This window comes from Tasmannia lanceolata, unplaced genomic scaffold (genome assembly GCF_043159265.1).
Source record: "Tasmannia lanceolata isolate RefF3 unplaced genomic scaffold, GAP_Taslan_0.1 ptg000007l, whole genome shotgun sequence".
NCBI lineage: Eukaryota > Viridiplantae > Streptophyta > Magnoliopsida > Canellales > Winteraceae > Tasmannia > Tasmannia lanceolata.
Window position 1 is genome coordinate 21,939,526 of NW_027518684.1, and position 16,148 is coordinate 21,955,673.

At 39.1% G+C, this 16,148-nt stretch overlaps 1 protein-coding gene across 2 annotated transcripts; it reads left to right on the top strand.

Moving 5' to 3' along the window:
- The first annotated feature begins 748 nt into the window (after window positions 1-748).
- Window positions 749-14,122, top strand: MURE (ALBINO OR PALE-GREEN 13). Of its 2 annotated transcripts, none has more exons than XM_077385791.1 (6): window positions 749-3,156; window positions 3,773-3,889; window positions 4,082-4,257; window positions 11,306-11,451; window positions 13,250-13,495; window positions 13,918-14,122. In XM_077385791.1, the coding sequence occupies exons 1-5, from the start codon at window positions 1,293-1,295 to the stop codon at window positions 13,266-13,268; spliced, it is 2,322 nt and encodes a 773-aa protein (XP_077241906.1). In that variant the 5' UTR covers window positions 749-1,292; the 3' UTR covers window positions 13,269-13,495; window positions 13,918-14,122. The 2 variants fall into 2 exon arrangements, with proteins under 2 accessions (XP_077241906.1, XP_077241907.1); XM_077385792.1 differs by having other exon boundaries at window positions 13,250-13,474.
- The last annotated feature ends 2,026 nt before the right edge of the window (window positions 14,123-16,148 follow it).

The following is a 16,148-nucleotide window of genomic DNA, read 5'->3' on the forward strand; positions in this document are numbered from 1 at the left end:
GCCAACTATCATTTTAAGTCTAAAATACCATCTTACCCTCGAGTGCAGATACATAGAATCGGGTCATCTACTTTTCCTTCTCTTCTTTTTCAAATTTTCGTCTCTATTAGTTTCTTCAGAGTAAGGATAAGAAGAAAAACAAGATGAATAATGAGATAAAAAGGATGACGAAAAGAGAATAGGTAAGGAAAAAGAAAAATGTAAGGCACCGGAAAAATGAAAATAAATAATAAGGTAGAAAAGAAGAATCAACGCCGAGAAAATGGAAGGCGTTGGGACAGTAGAAAAGAAGATGAAGAAGAATAATCGACGTTGGAAAAATAGAAGACGCTGGGAAAAAAATGAAGAGGAAGAAGGAAAAAAAGGTGAAATAATGAAGGGTACTGGAAAAATGAAAATAGAATCATCTCGGATTCATCTTGGTTGACTTGGGGACTCAGGGTAATCTTTGTCGACTCGGGGGTCATCTCAGTTTTATTCTGGGTTATCCCGTCTAATTTGGGATCACCGCTCATCTTGGACTTACTCTAGGTCATATTGGTCTGATCTGGTGTCATCTTTGTCAACACAGGGTTAGTCCAAGTTGAGCAATGAACCCCAAGTCAAACCTAAATGACCCTGAGTTCGATCAAATTTAGGCGTACTCCGTTTTTCTAGCGTTTTTTTTTTTTTTTTAAGGTAAATTCTTCTTCTTTCCTTCATCATCTTCTCTTTCATTTTCCGGTGTCTTCTACTTTTTTCTTACCCCTTCGATTTTTCCAGGGCTAGTTCTTCTTTCCCCTTCATTTTTCTCTTATATTTTTTCTAACATCGATTTTCCTTTTCACCTTCTTCTCCCCTTTCTTTTCCATTTCTCCGGCACCTTTCCATTTTTTGGCGTCAAATTTTTTTTTATTTTTTTATAACCTTCTTATTCCTCTTATTTACTATTTCTTTTAAGGAAAATTAATCTTTTTACTTCCTCTTCATCCCCACCCTCATCCTCTTCCTCTCTTTCTTCTTCTTCTTCTTGCCTTTCTTTTTATTCTTCGTATTCCTAGGGGTTGCAGAAATGAAAAATTTAAAAAAATGAGTGTACAAGAAGATTAAGGTATGCTTTATTTGCACTCGAGGGCAAAGTGATCTAGGACTTGAAAAGATGACACGACAGCACTTTTCAATCATTTTGGGTGCCACCCCTTGGCAAATTTCAAAATTTTTATGTAACCAGGAGTCTTTTATCCAATCCGATACAAAGACGGCCTAAATTGGTTCTCAAAATAAAACCTCCAAAACCCTCTTCTATCTCTCTCATGGCATTTCCCTCACTCTTCCTCTCCACCTTCTCTCCACCCTCCTACCTTCTTCCCCCAAACCCCCAATTCCCCTTCTCAAAACCCTCATTCTCTCTTCAACTCCGCAAAACCTTTCTCATTCCCACCGCCATCGGCCCCGACGGAAAATACTACCCAACTCCCTCCGACGATGAACCGCCGGAAGCCCCAGAGGATTCCGGCCACGGCGTCTCCAAATTCCAGCAAATCCACCGGCAAGCTTCAAAAGCGCGTAAACTCCAAGAAGACCAATTCAAAAAAGACCAACCCACCTTCCTCTCTGCCCTAGCTTTAGAAGAAGACGCTCCTGACAACCCTAACCTCACAGATCAAGAAAATTCTGGTGATGATCTATTTGGAGATATCGACCGCGCAATTGCACTAAAACGCAAGGAATTTGTCAAGCAAGGGCTCTTAAAACCTAACCCTAAGAAAGGAAGTGAAATCCCCAACTCAATTCTTGAAGGAATTGATGAACTTTTGCCTGAGGAAGTTGTGGATTTGGAGGAAATCAAGGAGCTACAGGGACTCACAACGATTTCGGAGGAAACCCTAGATGAGAATTCTGTGAAATTTCGTGAAGAGGTGAGTGATTTGGATTTAGAATTGGATTTGGATTCTCGGTCGCCTGCTTTTGATCTTGATATTGATAGTTTAGGGAAAAGTAGGGCACAGATTTTAGAACCCAAGTTTAAAATGACTTTAGCTGAGCTTTTGGATGAGAGTAGGGTGGTGCCTTTATCTGTTTATGGTAATTTAGAGGTTTTGATTAGTGGAATACAACACGATTCGCGTGAGGTTAGTTCGGGGGATCTGTTTGTGTGTTGTGTTGGGATGAAAACTGATGGGCATTTGTATTTGAGCGAGGCGGATAAGAGAGGGGCGGTTGCGGTTGTTGCGAGTAAAGAGATTGACATAGATGAAACCCTAGGTTGCAGAGCTTTAGTCATTGTAGAAGATACTAATTCAGTTCTTCCTGTATTGGCGTCGTCATTTTATCAACACCCATCTAAGAGTATGTCTGTGATTGGAATCACAGGCACGAATGGGAAGACAACGACATCTTATTTGATAAAGGCTATGTATGAGGCCATGGCTTTGAGAACTGGGATGTTGAGTACCGTTGCTTATTACATATATGGTGATAACCAGTTGGAAGCCCCAAAAACGACCCCGGATGCTGTTATGGTTCAGAAACTTATGGCTAAGATGCTCCATAATGGGACCGAGGCGGTTGTGATGGAGGCTTCTTCTCACGGTCTAACGCTTGGTAGGTGTGATGAAATTGATTTTGACATTGCTATATTCACAAACTTGACGAGGGATCATATGGATTTTCATAAGTCCGAGGAGGAGTATAGGGATGCCAAGGCCAAATTGTTTGCAAGGATGGTTGATCCAGAGCGACACCGAAAGATTGTGAACATTGATGATCCGAATGCCCCGTTTTTTGTTGCGCAAGGGAACCCTGATGTGCCCGTTGTGACATATGCAATGGAGGATAAGAATGCGGATGTTTACCCGTTGAAGTTTGAGCTTTCTTTGTTTGAGACTCAGGTTCTAATTAATACACCTCAAGGGATATTGGAAATATCTTCGGGTTTGCTTGGGAGACACAATATCTACAACATTCTTGCGGCTGTGGCAGTTGGGATTGCAGTTGGGGCTCCATTGGAGGGCATTGTTAGAGGTATCGAAGAGGTTGATGGAGTCCCGGGTAGGTTTGAATTGATAGATGAGGAGCAGGCATTTGCAGTAATTGTTGATTATGCTCATACTCCTGATGCCTTATCCAGACTTCTCGACACTGTAAGGGAGTTGGGTCCACGGAGAATCATCACAGGTATGTTACTTCTTTCTTACTTAAAATCTTTCTAGCATTGGATGGAATTTTACATAAATTCTTTGTTTACAGTTAGTTGGAAGCAATTGAACCATCTGCAGAATACATATCTTAAATCCAATTATGCATCTTTCATCCGCACAAGAAAATATTAAACATAAGAGAACTCCCTAAAAAATATTGATGACATTAGGTATTTTGCTTGAAGCAAGAAAACATCAGGTGGACACTCATCACCGGTATGTTGCTTTTTTCTTTCTTAAAATCTTTCTATTGTTGGATGGAATTTGTATCAATTATTTGTTTACAATTAGTTGAAAGCATTTAAACCATCTGTAGACCATACAAATTAAATCCGATTATGCATCTTTCATCTTCACAAGAAAAATATTTAAACATAAGATAACTCACTAGAAGAATATTTACTTTACCTTGATGACATTAATTATTTTTCTGTAAGCAAGAAAACTCTATGTTGTCATTTTGTCAATGCCTTGTTGATTAATAGTACTTTATCAATGTTACCAGTTTAGTCACGGATAAAGATAGCAGCAACATATGGAGTGTATGATACTGTTCTCGTGTTTCCTTGTCTGACTTTTTTCTTTGTATGCAGTTTTTGGGTGTCCTGGGGAGAGTGATAGAGGAAAGAGACCAATGATGACAAAAATTGCAACTGACAAAAGTGATGTGGTTATCTTGACTTCAGACAATCCGAAGACAGAAGATCCATGTATGCATTCTAAACTTGTTCATATTGTTATGAGGATTAACTCTCTGTCTATCTGTTTATTCTAATCTCTAAACAAATAGGTGCTGTGGAAATGTTGTTAGAAATTTAGATTATACCTCTCTATATCACCTTCAAAGTAGGATGCCAACTAACTTTGTGAATTGTGATGCCACCTCATTTACATGTCATCAGTGGACATCTTGGATGACATGCTGGCTGGTGTTGGACTGACCATGCAAGATTACTTACGATATGGTGAAAACGATTACTATCCACCTCTTCCAAATGGACATAGGCTTTTCTTACATGACATTAGACGTGTAGCTGTACGGGCTGCTGTTGCCATGGGCGAGGAAGGTGATATAGTTGTAAGTATTTTGTAGCCCTATTCTACTTTCTTTTCAGTTCAAAACCTAAAGTTTAATTTGAGGAGTGTACTGTTTAAAATCTCCCAGAGGATCTTGTAGTGTATGTTGACTTGGCTTTTCCTCTTGGCCAAGTTCTCTTCTGAGTCTGAGTCCCGAGTTTGGCGCTAACGAGTCACTTGAGAACTCTTTCGACTCACACGAGTCAACGAGAGATTTAATCTTCAATCATTGGCTAGCCCGAATCAACTCAGTTTTACCTTGGCCAATTTTTTCGTCTAGTCCGAGTTTCTGAACTTTGATAAGGAGAATCAAGTAAACATCCAGAAACTTTGGTACAAATTACTTTTTGGCCGATTTAAAAAAAAAAAAAACTTTTTGTCTAGGGGATGAACTCGAATGTAGGATTAAAATAAAAATATCCCTTTTGTGCATCTGATGTGAACATCTTATATAGGAATACCATCATGTGAAACTAGTCTTGGAAGACAGGTTATTAGAACCAAATCACTATTTTCCCACCATTCTTCTTTGTATTTTTATACCATAATCTGGAATCTCATACATCTTGGAACCTTGGAATGAAATTTCTTGTAGACTCTTATTGGTGTCTATTTGATTTTCGCAGGACAGTATTTAAAGTGTCATTTAGGAGTTTTATGCTTAATGACTCTGAAGTCTTAACTTCAAACTAGAATTGTACCCCTGACCGAAGTGCAAGAAGGCAAACTATATTTGTAGTTCGAAGGAAGGTAAACTTTTCCGAGCGACTGAGTTTCTAGGGACAAGCAGAACGCATCGAAGACTTCCGTCTAAATTTCATGAAATGATCAAATTTCAATGAGGCCCTAGGCAAACTCATGGTTATTTTATAACTTCTGGTTTTAAGTGCATTGTTGCTTTCTCAATCAGATTACCTGTCTACCTACTGTTAAAAAACACATTGATTTCCATCAGTTTTATAACTTCTGGTTTTAAGTGCACTGTTGCTTTCTGTCTATCCACTATTAAAAAACCACATTGATTTCCATCGTTTTTTGAAATGACTCATGACATCTAATTTGGTATATAAATGGAGTTCATTTCCGTTTTCCTTTTATGCTTTAACTTGGAATTTTTTTCATATTATTTTATTTTGACGCAATAGCAACGAGTTTATTACAAAGGAAAGTAAAAGATAGTATACAGGGAAACAATGACCGAGATAATCATTGCATAACTGCACAGTAGTACAAATGACATCATAGTCTGAAGAAATAACTCCTCCTTGACCACCATATTGTCCCTCACTACACTTTGGCTAGGCTAGCAAATCAGCCTTAGAATTTGCTTCCCTATGACCATGGCAGAAATACATTCACCGACTCACTTAAGTCTAGGTTTCATTCATATGATCTAGTAATCTCCAAGGGTAATCAGCACGCATATTATGATGCTTAAGTCTAGGAGTTCTTTGACCATCATGAGACTTCCTTGGTACTTTTGTATTTTGTTCTTTCTTTCTTTTTGGCAGGTACGCTGGGATCGAACCTGCGACCTCAAGGTTGTGATACAAAGCCTCAGCCATTGAGCTACAGGCCCAACCCCTTGTAGTTTTTTTTTCTTTACTCTTTTTCTTTTGTTTGTTTGACATCTTGGTCTTGGTAGTTCTCCCTGCTTCTGCCTCTTTTTTTTTTAATGCATTACCTTTAAAAAATAAGCATAAAATCAACATGCATACTGATTCATCTAATTAGATTTAATGGATCTCCTACAATGTAAGAACTAAGAACCTTGACAATTTGTCATAATAAAGTTTCCAGTCTGGGCTTAAAAAAGGCTAAGACCTCTTCCTTTCTTGAGTCTTTAACTATTGACGGGCCTGAATAGGACAGTCTTCTTATTCTGAAGTAGTTCTTAATGATTCTCTGATTTCATTTTGCACTGGATTGCCCATTGAGGACCCATTGATGTTTAACTTAGGCTTGTTAATTGGTGGTGGTTTCCACCTTCCAATAACTAATGTTCACTTTCTTGGAGATAAAAATTGATCCTGTATATTGGGGAAGCAAGACCTCTACTTTGTCTGCATTTTCCATGGGGACATGTCGAGAAATTGGAAGATGGTGATATGGGAAAGAGAGGTGAAGCCTAAGGTGAGCCCAAGATGGTGCCTGCCTCCACTTGGTTGGGTATAATTCAACTTTGATGGGAGCCCAAAAAGGAACCTAGGGCTAGCCGGTATAGGAGAAATCTTTCGCGATGACAACAAAGACACACTATTCTCTTTCTCCGAACCGGCAGGGATATGCGATTCCAATGAGGAAGAGGTGAATGCTCTCCTAAGGGGCTTGTGATGGTATGTAAAAGAACAACGATTATCATTAATCATTGAAGGTGACTCAGCTAATGTCTTGGCATGGGCAAACAACAAGGCGCAAGGGCCATGGAACTTAAGCCAACATAATTTTAGAAATTAAGGATCTCTACCGGAAATTAAATCCTGGCTTTTCTCTCATGAGACGATCTGCAATTGAAGAGGCTGGTCACTTAGCAAAGGATGGAGCAGAAAAAATCCACCAGAAGCGACAAGCTGATGAATGGCTAGAAGAAGATGTCGTTTGGCGTCGCCCCATGGAATCATCATTCGGTGAGTGTTGAGGGGGATATTTGATGTGTTGTTGGAACTCTAACAGCTTCTTTATATGGATTTATATGGACAGAAAGAACCCTAGAACTCTCAAGTGTTGGGGATATCTAGGTCGAGTCACCCAGTAATCTCTGGCTCAGGTAGTCGACTGTATCTGTTGGAAGGGGACATCTTGTCCCATTCCTGCTGTAATCAGTATTTATTATGAATAAAATTTTCTTTACCTTCTAAAAAAAATTAAATGATCTAAAGCTACCGGCTACTCTTATGCCTTTTGACATCTTATAATGATCCGGGATACATCATTCTTGTCGATTGAAGTCGTCCTCTAGGACAACATTTTCATACATCTCTGCCAAAAACACAGGTATAAACTTCATCAAACATTCTATGTACTCAAATGACTTAAAACTTCTACCTTCTGTTAGGTTTCTTCTAAATTTTGACTCCAAATAATTCTACAACCCACTTTGAGTTACGCTATGGCGTAGGACAGCTTTGGAGGTACTGGGTTTAAAGAAAAAAAGTGGTGATCAGGGGTGTTTTGAAGAGCTTTTAGAGATCAGAAATTAGGGTTTAGGCTAATGAATATGATCCAAATTCAAAATTCGGATTGGGAGAAAATTCTTTTTAGTAACTGGTCTAGATGATCAGAGTAGATTTGATTGTTGGATCTTAAATAATTTGGATATGTGGTAGAAGATCTAGAAATAAAGATAATATAAAAAAAATTGGGATTGATCTGACCACAAAAGTGGTTGATTTGATCAAGACTCGAAATATGCAGAAAATTGTAAAATTTCCAGAATTAGGATTCTCTCAAATTTCAGAGTTAGGGTTTGTATCGTTGGATTGTTAAGGTCAAATCTGGGGTTCTAGACCAAGATCCAAACCCAATGGCCTTCGAAGTTCTGGTTTGGGGATGTAATTTTAGGATTAGGGTTTCATCACACAAAATTGAGAAAATAGCCAAACTAATGTAACATGGTCTCAATAGGAGAAGAAGCAGGAGAAGAAATTAGGGAGAAGATGAGAGTCTCATTGGGAGAGCTCCCATGTAATATGATATATGTGCGTGCGTTCGTGCACGCGCGAACACTCCCCCTAAACTTTGACAGAAATTCAGTCGGCAATCCAGGGTGGGCCGGGATGGAAGGCTTGTTCGTGATGCTAACGGTGTTGTTTTGATGTCTTTCTCAGACCCGGCGGGTTTTTGTGATGCTAACGAAGCAGAAGCAAAGGCCCTCTTGTTTGCACTAAGATGGTACGTGAAACACAAGTTGGGCCCTCTCATCGTTGAAGGAGACTCCTTGAATGCTTTAGCTTGGGTTTCCAACAAGTGTAGGGGACCTTGGAAACTAGAAAACACTACTGCTGAGATTCGGGATTTGGTTCGTGTTATATGTCCCAAAATCCAGCATATGAGATGATCCGCCAATGAGAGTGCTGACTGTTTAGCAAAGGATAGGGTGAACTTGCAACCGGTTGCTGTATTTCATAGTATCCCTCACGTTGGAGTTGGATAGTCTCATGATGGCGCCTTTGAATCGTCGTTTTGGACTTTCTTTACTGATTTCTAGGATCTGTGTTTGTTGTTCATTTCTGTAGTTTTGATATAGGCTTTTGCACGGCCTGTAATTTTATTTTGGGGACAGCTTGTCCCCCATGGGATTGTAATCTGATCTTTTGATTTTGGAATAAAAACTGTCGTCTTTCAAAAAAAAAAAAAAAAAAAAACACAAAAACAAAAAACTTGCCTAGAAACTTCGGCCTTGCTAAGAGATGCCGATAAGAGATGGTTGCACCCGCTGCTCGGTCATGGATCTCATCAAATCAATGCACAAATCTCTATGTATGGTGGTGAGTCCTACTCAACCACCTGCTGATGTTGAGGACGTCTCCCTCTACAATCAGTCTATCTATGACATTGTTCTCCATGATCTTTATGCCCTGGAGGACTGCTCTCACCTCCACCTCATTGGAGTCTGTAACTCCAATAGATCTTGAGAAGGCCCACCTCATGATTCCCTGCTCATCTCTTAATAACCCTCCTACTCCTGCTGGTCCAGGGTTTCCTAGACTGGATCCGTCGACGTTAAATTTCAATTTTCAAGGGTCTGGCAGCTCCCTTACAGGAGTTGGAGTCGTCACCTGCTCACTATAATAGCATATCTTTCTTCACCCTTGCTACAGATCGTAGGTTGATACAAACTTGAGGCTTGGGATTTCATAATCCACCATGGAATCCAACATCCACTCAAAAAACTGGATGTCCTCTTGGAATCCAGATTTGCAATGCATATAGTCCACAAATCCAGCGTGAAGTCCATGACATGGGTCTCTGTGATAATTTTTGTCTTTCTGTTATGAAATGGTCCTCTTTGGTACTTGGTTCCCATTGGGGAATATTGTTCTTCACCATGGAATGTTCTATCTCCACAGTTGAGGCTAAACATCCACTGTTGAACTGTGGATTTTGGATTTTTGGTGGTATTTCATCTCTCTCTCTCTCTCTCTCTCTGCTTTTCCATGTGCTTTGCATGTAAAATTGAAATCTTTCGTTGCGAAATCCAAGAGATGGATTTCCGTGGATGCTTTTTCTCCTCATCTGTTTACCTCTTTCTTGCAACTTCGCTAGGGAATTTGCTTTTTCACCATGGACTTGGCTTCCCATGGAATCTGAGAGTCCACGAGGAAAATCAAAGATCTCCACTGGAATTTGAAAGCCCACCGTGAAATTCATGGTGTCAAATCTTTAGGGTAGATTTGGATTTCCCACATTTGCAGTTGAGATTTGGAACTGGATCAGATCCTTAGATTTCCAAATCAGCTTCAATTGTGAAAAAAATCTGATTTGGAATTCTGTTCTGCAAGTCATTATTTGGAAATCAATATCTGTAGCAATTACCTTCACCCTCACTGCTCCTCGACCTTGCTACACCACCGGGAGCAGCAGCCAGACGTCCCTCCCTCCCTCTCTCTCTCACTCTCTCTGCTTTTCCATGTGCTTTGCATGTAAAATTGAAATCTTTCGTTGTGAAATCCAAGAGATGGATTTCCGTGGATGCTTTTTCTCCTCATCTGTTTACCTCTTTCTTGCAATTTCGCTGGGGAATTTTCTTTTTCACTATGGACTTGGCTTCCCATGGAATCTGAGAGTCCATCAGGAAAATCAAAGATTTCCACTGGAATTTGAAAGCCCATCGTGAAATTCACTGTGTCAAATCTTTAGGGTAAATTTGGATTTCCCACATTTGCAGTTGAGATTTGGAACTGGATCAGATCCTTAGATTTCCAAATCAGCTTCAACAGTGACAAAAATCCGATTTGGAAATCTGTTCTGCAAGTCATTATTTGGAAATCAATATTTGTAGCAATTACCTTCACCCTCACTGCTCCTCGACCTTGCTGCACCAGCAGCAGCGGCAGCCAGACATCCCTCCCCCCCCCCCCCCCCCCCCCCCCCTCTCTCTCTCTCTCTCTCTCTCTCTCTCGTGCAACATGAGCATGAGGATGATTGATGTATTTTGTATCCAAAGCTCAAATCCAAATCCATATACTAAAACATGAGGTTTCTAAACGTGGCCTAGAGGTAAACACCAATGCATAAAGGAAGACCCCAAGAATTATCCCCCATTTGCAATCCAACATCTTTGTGATATCCTGCCCAGACCCCCTTCTACTTTCAGCCTAATAACCACTGATTTTGCAAAGTTTATTCTTTTACCCTAATTCTGATTGAAAACATCCAGTGCAGATTTAATTTGAATAACTTGTTCCACAGTTGCATCGCACAGGGAATAGTACCACCTGCAAATTATAAGTGCATGACCTACAAATCAGATTTATCAACTCTATAGCTCGCAAATAGCCCCAAAAGACTAGATTTTACAACCAACTCGCTGGGCCTCCACTGCTGAAGTAAATATGTGGATGGGAGTTGTGAATCATCTTTTCTTCAACCCTCATGAGCTTCGTAAAACATGTTTATACGGATTGTAAGTTAATGCTTAATCTTCATTATTGCTGTCCCAAGAAAAAGTTATGTTAATTGTTAATCTCTAAGGAAGATAGTTGTTATTAAAGTTGCTACCAATACATCCAAACTATATGTATTTGATCATTTTGCAAATGCTGAAGGATATTTTAGCTGCTTTTGATTGCTCAGGAAGAAACCAGTAGCTTTCTGCATTTTCTCGTTCTTTTTGCATAGCAGAGTGCTATGAAGTTTCTAGTCAATCTTTTTATATTTTTTATTAGGGGTTTCACTCTTGCAAACTTTTTGATTTTGTCTGTTTGGTTTGTTATAAATAATATTTGATGCCATTGACAATTTTTTAATTTGGATGGCCGAAAGTGGTTTCTTCTATTTACTAGAAAACATTCTGTTGTTCAACAATATGATCACCGTATATCCTGCAGGTCATTGCTGGCAAAGGTCATGAAACATTTCAAGTAGAAGGTGAGAAGGAGGAGTTCTTTGACGATAGGGAAGAGTGCAGGGAAGCATTGCAGTATGTTGATGAGCTTCATCAAGCTGGGATAGACACAAGTGAATTCCCTTGGCGGTATGTCGAGCAATACTATTTCTTACTGAAGCATTAATCATGGTTGTAAGATCAAATTTTCTTCACCAAAACCAAGGAAGCAGGAATCTCTACTCAAAATGGGGAATCTCGATTCCCCAAAAATCGATTCAGAAACGGGAATCTTCTCAATTCCCCGAATTTTGGGAATCCTATTTCAGAAACGTGGGAAACACGATTCCCACTCTATGGGAAATTCGATTCCCAATCTATGAGAAACGCGTATCCCACTCTATGGAAGCGTGTTTCCTATCTACCCTCCTTGTCTCTTGCTAGTCCTCTTCTCTTCCTCTCCTTAGTATTACATGTAAAGTCATTTAAGTACTTAAGAATTATATGTAAATAAGGGAATAACCCCCATTTGAATCTATTAAAAATAGTTCCAAGACCCAAATCTAAAAGGATAAAAAATCAACTTTCAAGTTCTAGTACAAAAAAAAAAAAAGAGGGTCGGGTCAAAATCTTAACTTCCAAACGATGGGGTATTTTTCCAATTTTAAAAATTCATAAATTCTATCATGTCCAAGCATTATTAAATCTCAAAAGTCCGGTAAAAAAATCTCATAATTTGGTTTCTAAATATTTTTCTTCTTGTCAGGCATTGGCGCACTGGTCAACACAGGCATTTCAACTTATAGTGATTTTCCTTTAAGTAAATGTTGGATCTTTTAAGAAAAAGTGTTTTTTTAAATATTTGGTTCATATAATTATTTGTTATATTGTTTTTAGTAATTTTTTAATTTTTTTTTAATATTTAACTATTAAAAAAAATTCTCTGGCCCTTCACGCTTCATGCTTCCCACCTTCCTAAGAGCCTTCGCCTCCCGCTTCCCGCTTCCCGCTTCCCGCTTTCGCTTCCCGCTCTGGCAACCTTGACCAAAACACTTGTTTGCAAAATTGCTTCCTAGTTATTTGAGATTTATCCTGCAACTAAGGGATGCCATCCATTCTTTTGGTTTAAAGATGCCTTGGATCTGAGGGGAGCTTTACAAGAATTATAATTTAATCGCTGAAAAAAAAAAAAAAAAAAAACGATGCCTTGGACTTCTATAGAAAAAAACTTCTTACCTAGAATATAATATCCACTTAAAATTCACCTTCTTTACAAGAATTTCATAATTTAATCGCTAAAAAAAAAAAAAAAAAAACGATGCCTTGGACTTCTATAGAAAAAAACTTCTTACCTAGAATATAATATCCACTTAAAATTCACCTTAAGCAAGCTTGTATTGAGGGTTAGATTTCGGCTTCACCAAGATTGTCTTGAGATCGGCTGCACAGGTAGTATCTGTCGGCCCCATACTAGATGTTCTCAATTCATTTAAGCTCCATTTCTTTTGCCATAAATTGGGTTTGAAATAAATTTTATGTCCATTTCCACTTAAAAACGGGTGTAAAATTTGGTTTACCCCGATTTTACGTCGAAAGAAACATAGCATTATGGAATGGAATTTTTCTAAAAACCAAAACCAACAGCAAGCTTTTTTTTTTTTTAACGCAACATTGGGCTAAACACTAGTGAACATATTGAAATGACAAAAGACCAAGAAGCTTCAGCTCCCTTTTCATCAAGCTTAATGTGTAGTAAACTTACAACACATCGCAATATTTGCTGATGTATTTTGCTTTATTGGTTGGCTTCTCTCATTTGATTGCTGTTTCTGCCATTGGGACTGTGTTGCTAACTGGATGAAATGATTATTTAGCGAAAATTGATGTTTTCAGGTTGAGAAATGATGGTATTAAATGTTTTTCTCTTATTTCATGTTACGTATTTCAGGTTACCAGAGAGTCACTGATATGGTTTTAAAGGGTCTGAAGCTCTGATCCTATCATCCTACCATAACCAAGGAAACTCAGTCACCGCATCGAGCCTGTTGATTGATTGTTTTTGTGAAGAAAGTATAAGCTCCCATCCCATTCATCATGAAGAATCAGTCAAGAACAACCAAGCAGAATACCTTGGAAAGGAGGCTTTGGAGAACATATATACAATTGAGAGAGGGTATGACATCACACATATTTGGTATGAACTGGACAACATAACAAGGATACAGAATCATAGTCGAATATTTTTTAAAGTGTCGCAATATTTTGCAATTTTTTTGATAAAATGACAAAATCCAGAAATTTTTCCGAGATTCTGAAAAATCACAGAGATATCTTCATATTTTATTTTTATTGCAAAAATATCGGAAAAGTATCCCAATAATTCACGCTATTATTTGTTGCCCTAATATTATTCTTAAATTTTTATGTTTTTGGATATTTTTATTTTTCCAGCTTTTTCTCGATATAAACCCAAAAATAGCAAAAAAAAAAGAGAAAATATCCTGAGAGAACCCTTCCCAAGACAAACATTTATGACATGTACGGAATCTCGCATGTGTAGATTTTTCCACCCTAATTTCAGATTACAGCAAGTGATTATGAAATGCTTTTGTGCAGTTTGTTGGCTCTTTGTTTAACGTATAGCGGTGGCTTCCTCAAGAGATCAAGTAAGATTATTCCTCAACACTTCTATTGTTGCATGTAGTTTAGTAAAAAGGTTGTGCAAATTTGTAAGCATGTATCTTTGTAACATTGTGTATCATGTAAAATGACTGCTTAAGTTCCAACTCTGAAAAGGAAATGCATTTTTGCTCTTTTTATCTCCTCTTCTTTCATGGTAAATGTCATCATTCGTGACAATAAGATGCATTGTGGCCAATATATGCATTTACACGGCTGGGGCATTTTTTTTTGAATGGTAACAGAATTCATTAAAAAGAAGACTGAGAAGGTCCCCCCTCAAGTACAAAGACACAGATACAAATCAAGAAAACAGAGACAACCCCGCAATTATACAATTAGGGTGGTAAAAAATCAAAAAGCTCTAAAACCTGCTTAGAAACTCCATCTTTTGCCAACTTATCTGCAATAGCATTGGCAGATCTTCTCGCATGCTGATATAAGATCGAAAGCCCTTCCGATATGTCTTTTATCTCATCAAAGAAACGAAGAAATCTCCACGGAGGAACCGAAGAGCCCCTGAGCCACCTTATAACACTAAGCGAATCACCCTCTACAATGCAACTGCTCAACCTATTCCTTTCCACACACAAAAAACCTTGATGAACTGCTCATACTTCAGCTTCACTCGAATCGGCTGTTCCAATCGGACCTGAATAAGCCTTAATGACCTCGCCGGCGCAGTCTCTCAGGACACCTCCTATCCCGGCTTGGCCAGGATTACCCAAACTAGAACCATCAAAATTTAACTTTAAGAGTCCATCAGGGGGAGGACGCCAGGTCTGAGTAATAACATCAACATTTTTCGTACTATTACAAACTACTCTCCAACCCTCCCAAAGTTCGAAACCCGAAACAAATTGGAATAGCGGAAGAGCCCTAGCCCAAGAGATAGTTAAAGCAACGGCCTTGATAAACAGAAAATAAGAAGATTTAGCTTTACCTTCAAAAACTCTATTATTCCTTTCGATCCACATAACCCACATTGTGGCCACCAATGAGAGCGCCCATAAAACCTTTCCTTTTTTCCTCCAAGGATTACAGGACCAACCTTCAAATAAATCTTTAAGAGTGGAAGGAAAAACCCAATCAATTCCAAACCTCGATAATATCCCGCCCCATACCTCACGAGCGACTTTGCAGTGAATGAAAATGTGATCCACCGACTCCCCTGATTCTATACACAAAGCACAATGATCAAGAATTAGCATTTTCCTCTTTCTCAGAAAGTCCACCGTTTGGATCCGACTGCATATCGCAGACCAGCCGAAGAAACAAACTCTTGGAGGAGCCTTGATCTTCCACACCCTTGCTGCCATTGGATTTTCCTGATAAGGAACCTGGCCCTTATAAAAGACTTGACAGAAAAGAAACCGGAAGAATCTAAAACCCCAAGCCTTTTATTTACCCCTGATAAACTGATGTACGTCTTTTCAAGAACCTGGAAGAATCTGAGCACTGAAGACAGTTCTCTATCAAAGAAATTCCTCCGAAAAGTAGGTTTCCAAATAACTTTACCATCTACTCTCTCAAAAAGTTGTGGCAAAGTCTGAAAGAGTTTGAATGTTGACCAAGTGGTGGTAGCTTGGTATGCTTTAGACTGCAAAACTCTTTGAATTCATCACTTGAAAGTCCAAAAGTTAGTCAAACAGAACAAAAAAGGGTGGGGGTTCCTTCCCGAGGAATGGATGTGTAGCTTTCTTAGCGGTGTGTGGGACATCATTGAGCTATGTTAGTTGCATAGTGTGCTTTGTGAGCACGACAAGCATGTCAGTAAAGGATAGCAGCTTGGTGGTGTAGACTCTCCCCTATCTTATCAGTCGTGCAGTGGAGGTGCGATGGCATGGAAAGATTTGTCCTGTCAGAGGTGGCATGAGCATTGCTGAATGGATTTGCTTGAAGCTTTGATCAAGTGAAGGAGCAACAACTGTTTGTGAATGGGTTGGCATGTTCCAGCAGCCCGCTGATGTGTGAGGTCAGAAGTGGCATATGGGAAGTTGGACATGGTCCGTTGTAGTGTTGGCTAAGCAGATGATGTGGTACCATATGGCCTGAGGGCTTTGGAGGATACGAGAGGGTTGGCTTGTTGGCAGAGCCCTTCTCTAACCTGTTTGGTTGCTCAACGCTCGGCGTTCATTGGAGTTTCAAAATGCCAATGAACTTCCAAT

Bases quoted from the DNA above. Each gene is read 5' to 3' on its own strand.
- MURE (XM_077385791.1), top strand. From the start codon at position 1,293: ATGGCATTTCCCTCACTCTTCCTCTCCACCTTCTCTCCACCCTCCTAC. The intron at 3,157-3,772 runs GTATGTTACTTC...CTTTGTATGCAG, and splicing joins TCCACGGAGAATCATCACAG to TTTTTGGGTGTCCTGGGGAG. The intron at 3,890-4,081 runs GTATGCATTCTA...ACATGTCATCAG, and splicing joins TCCGAAGACAGAAGATCCAT to TGGACATCTTGGATGACATG.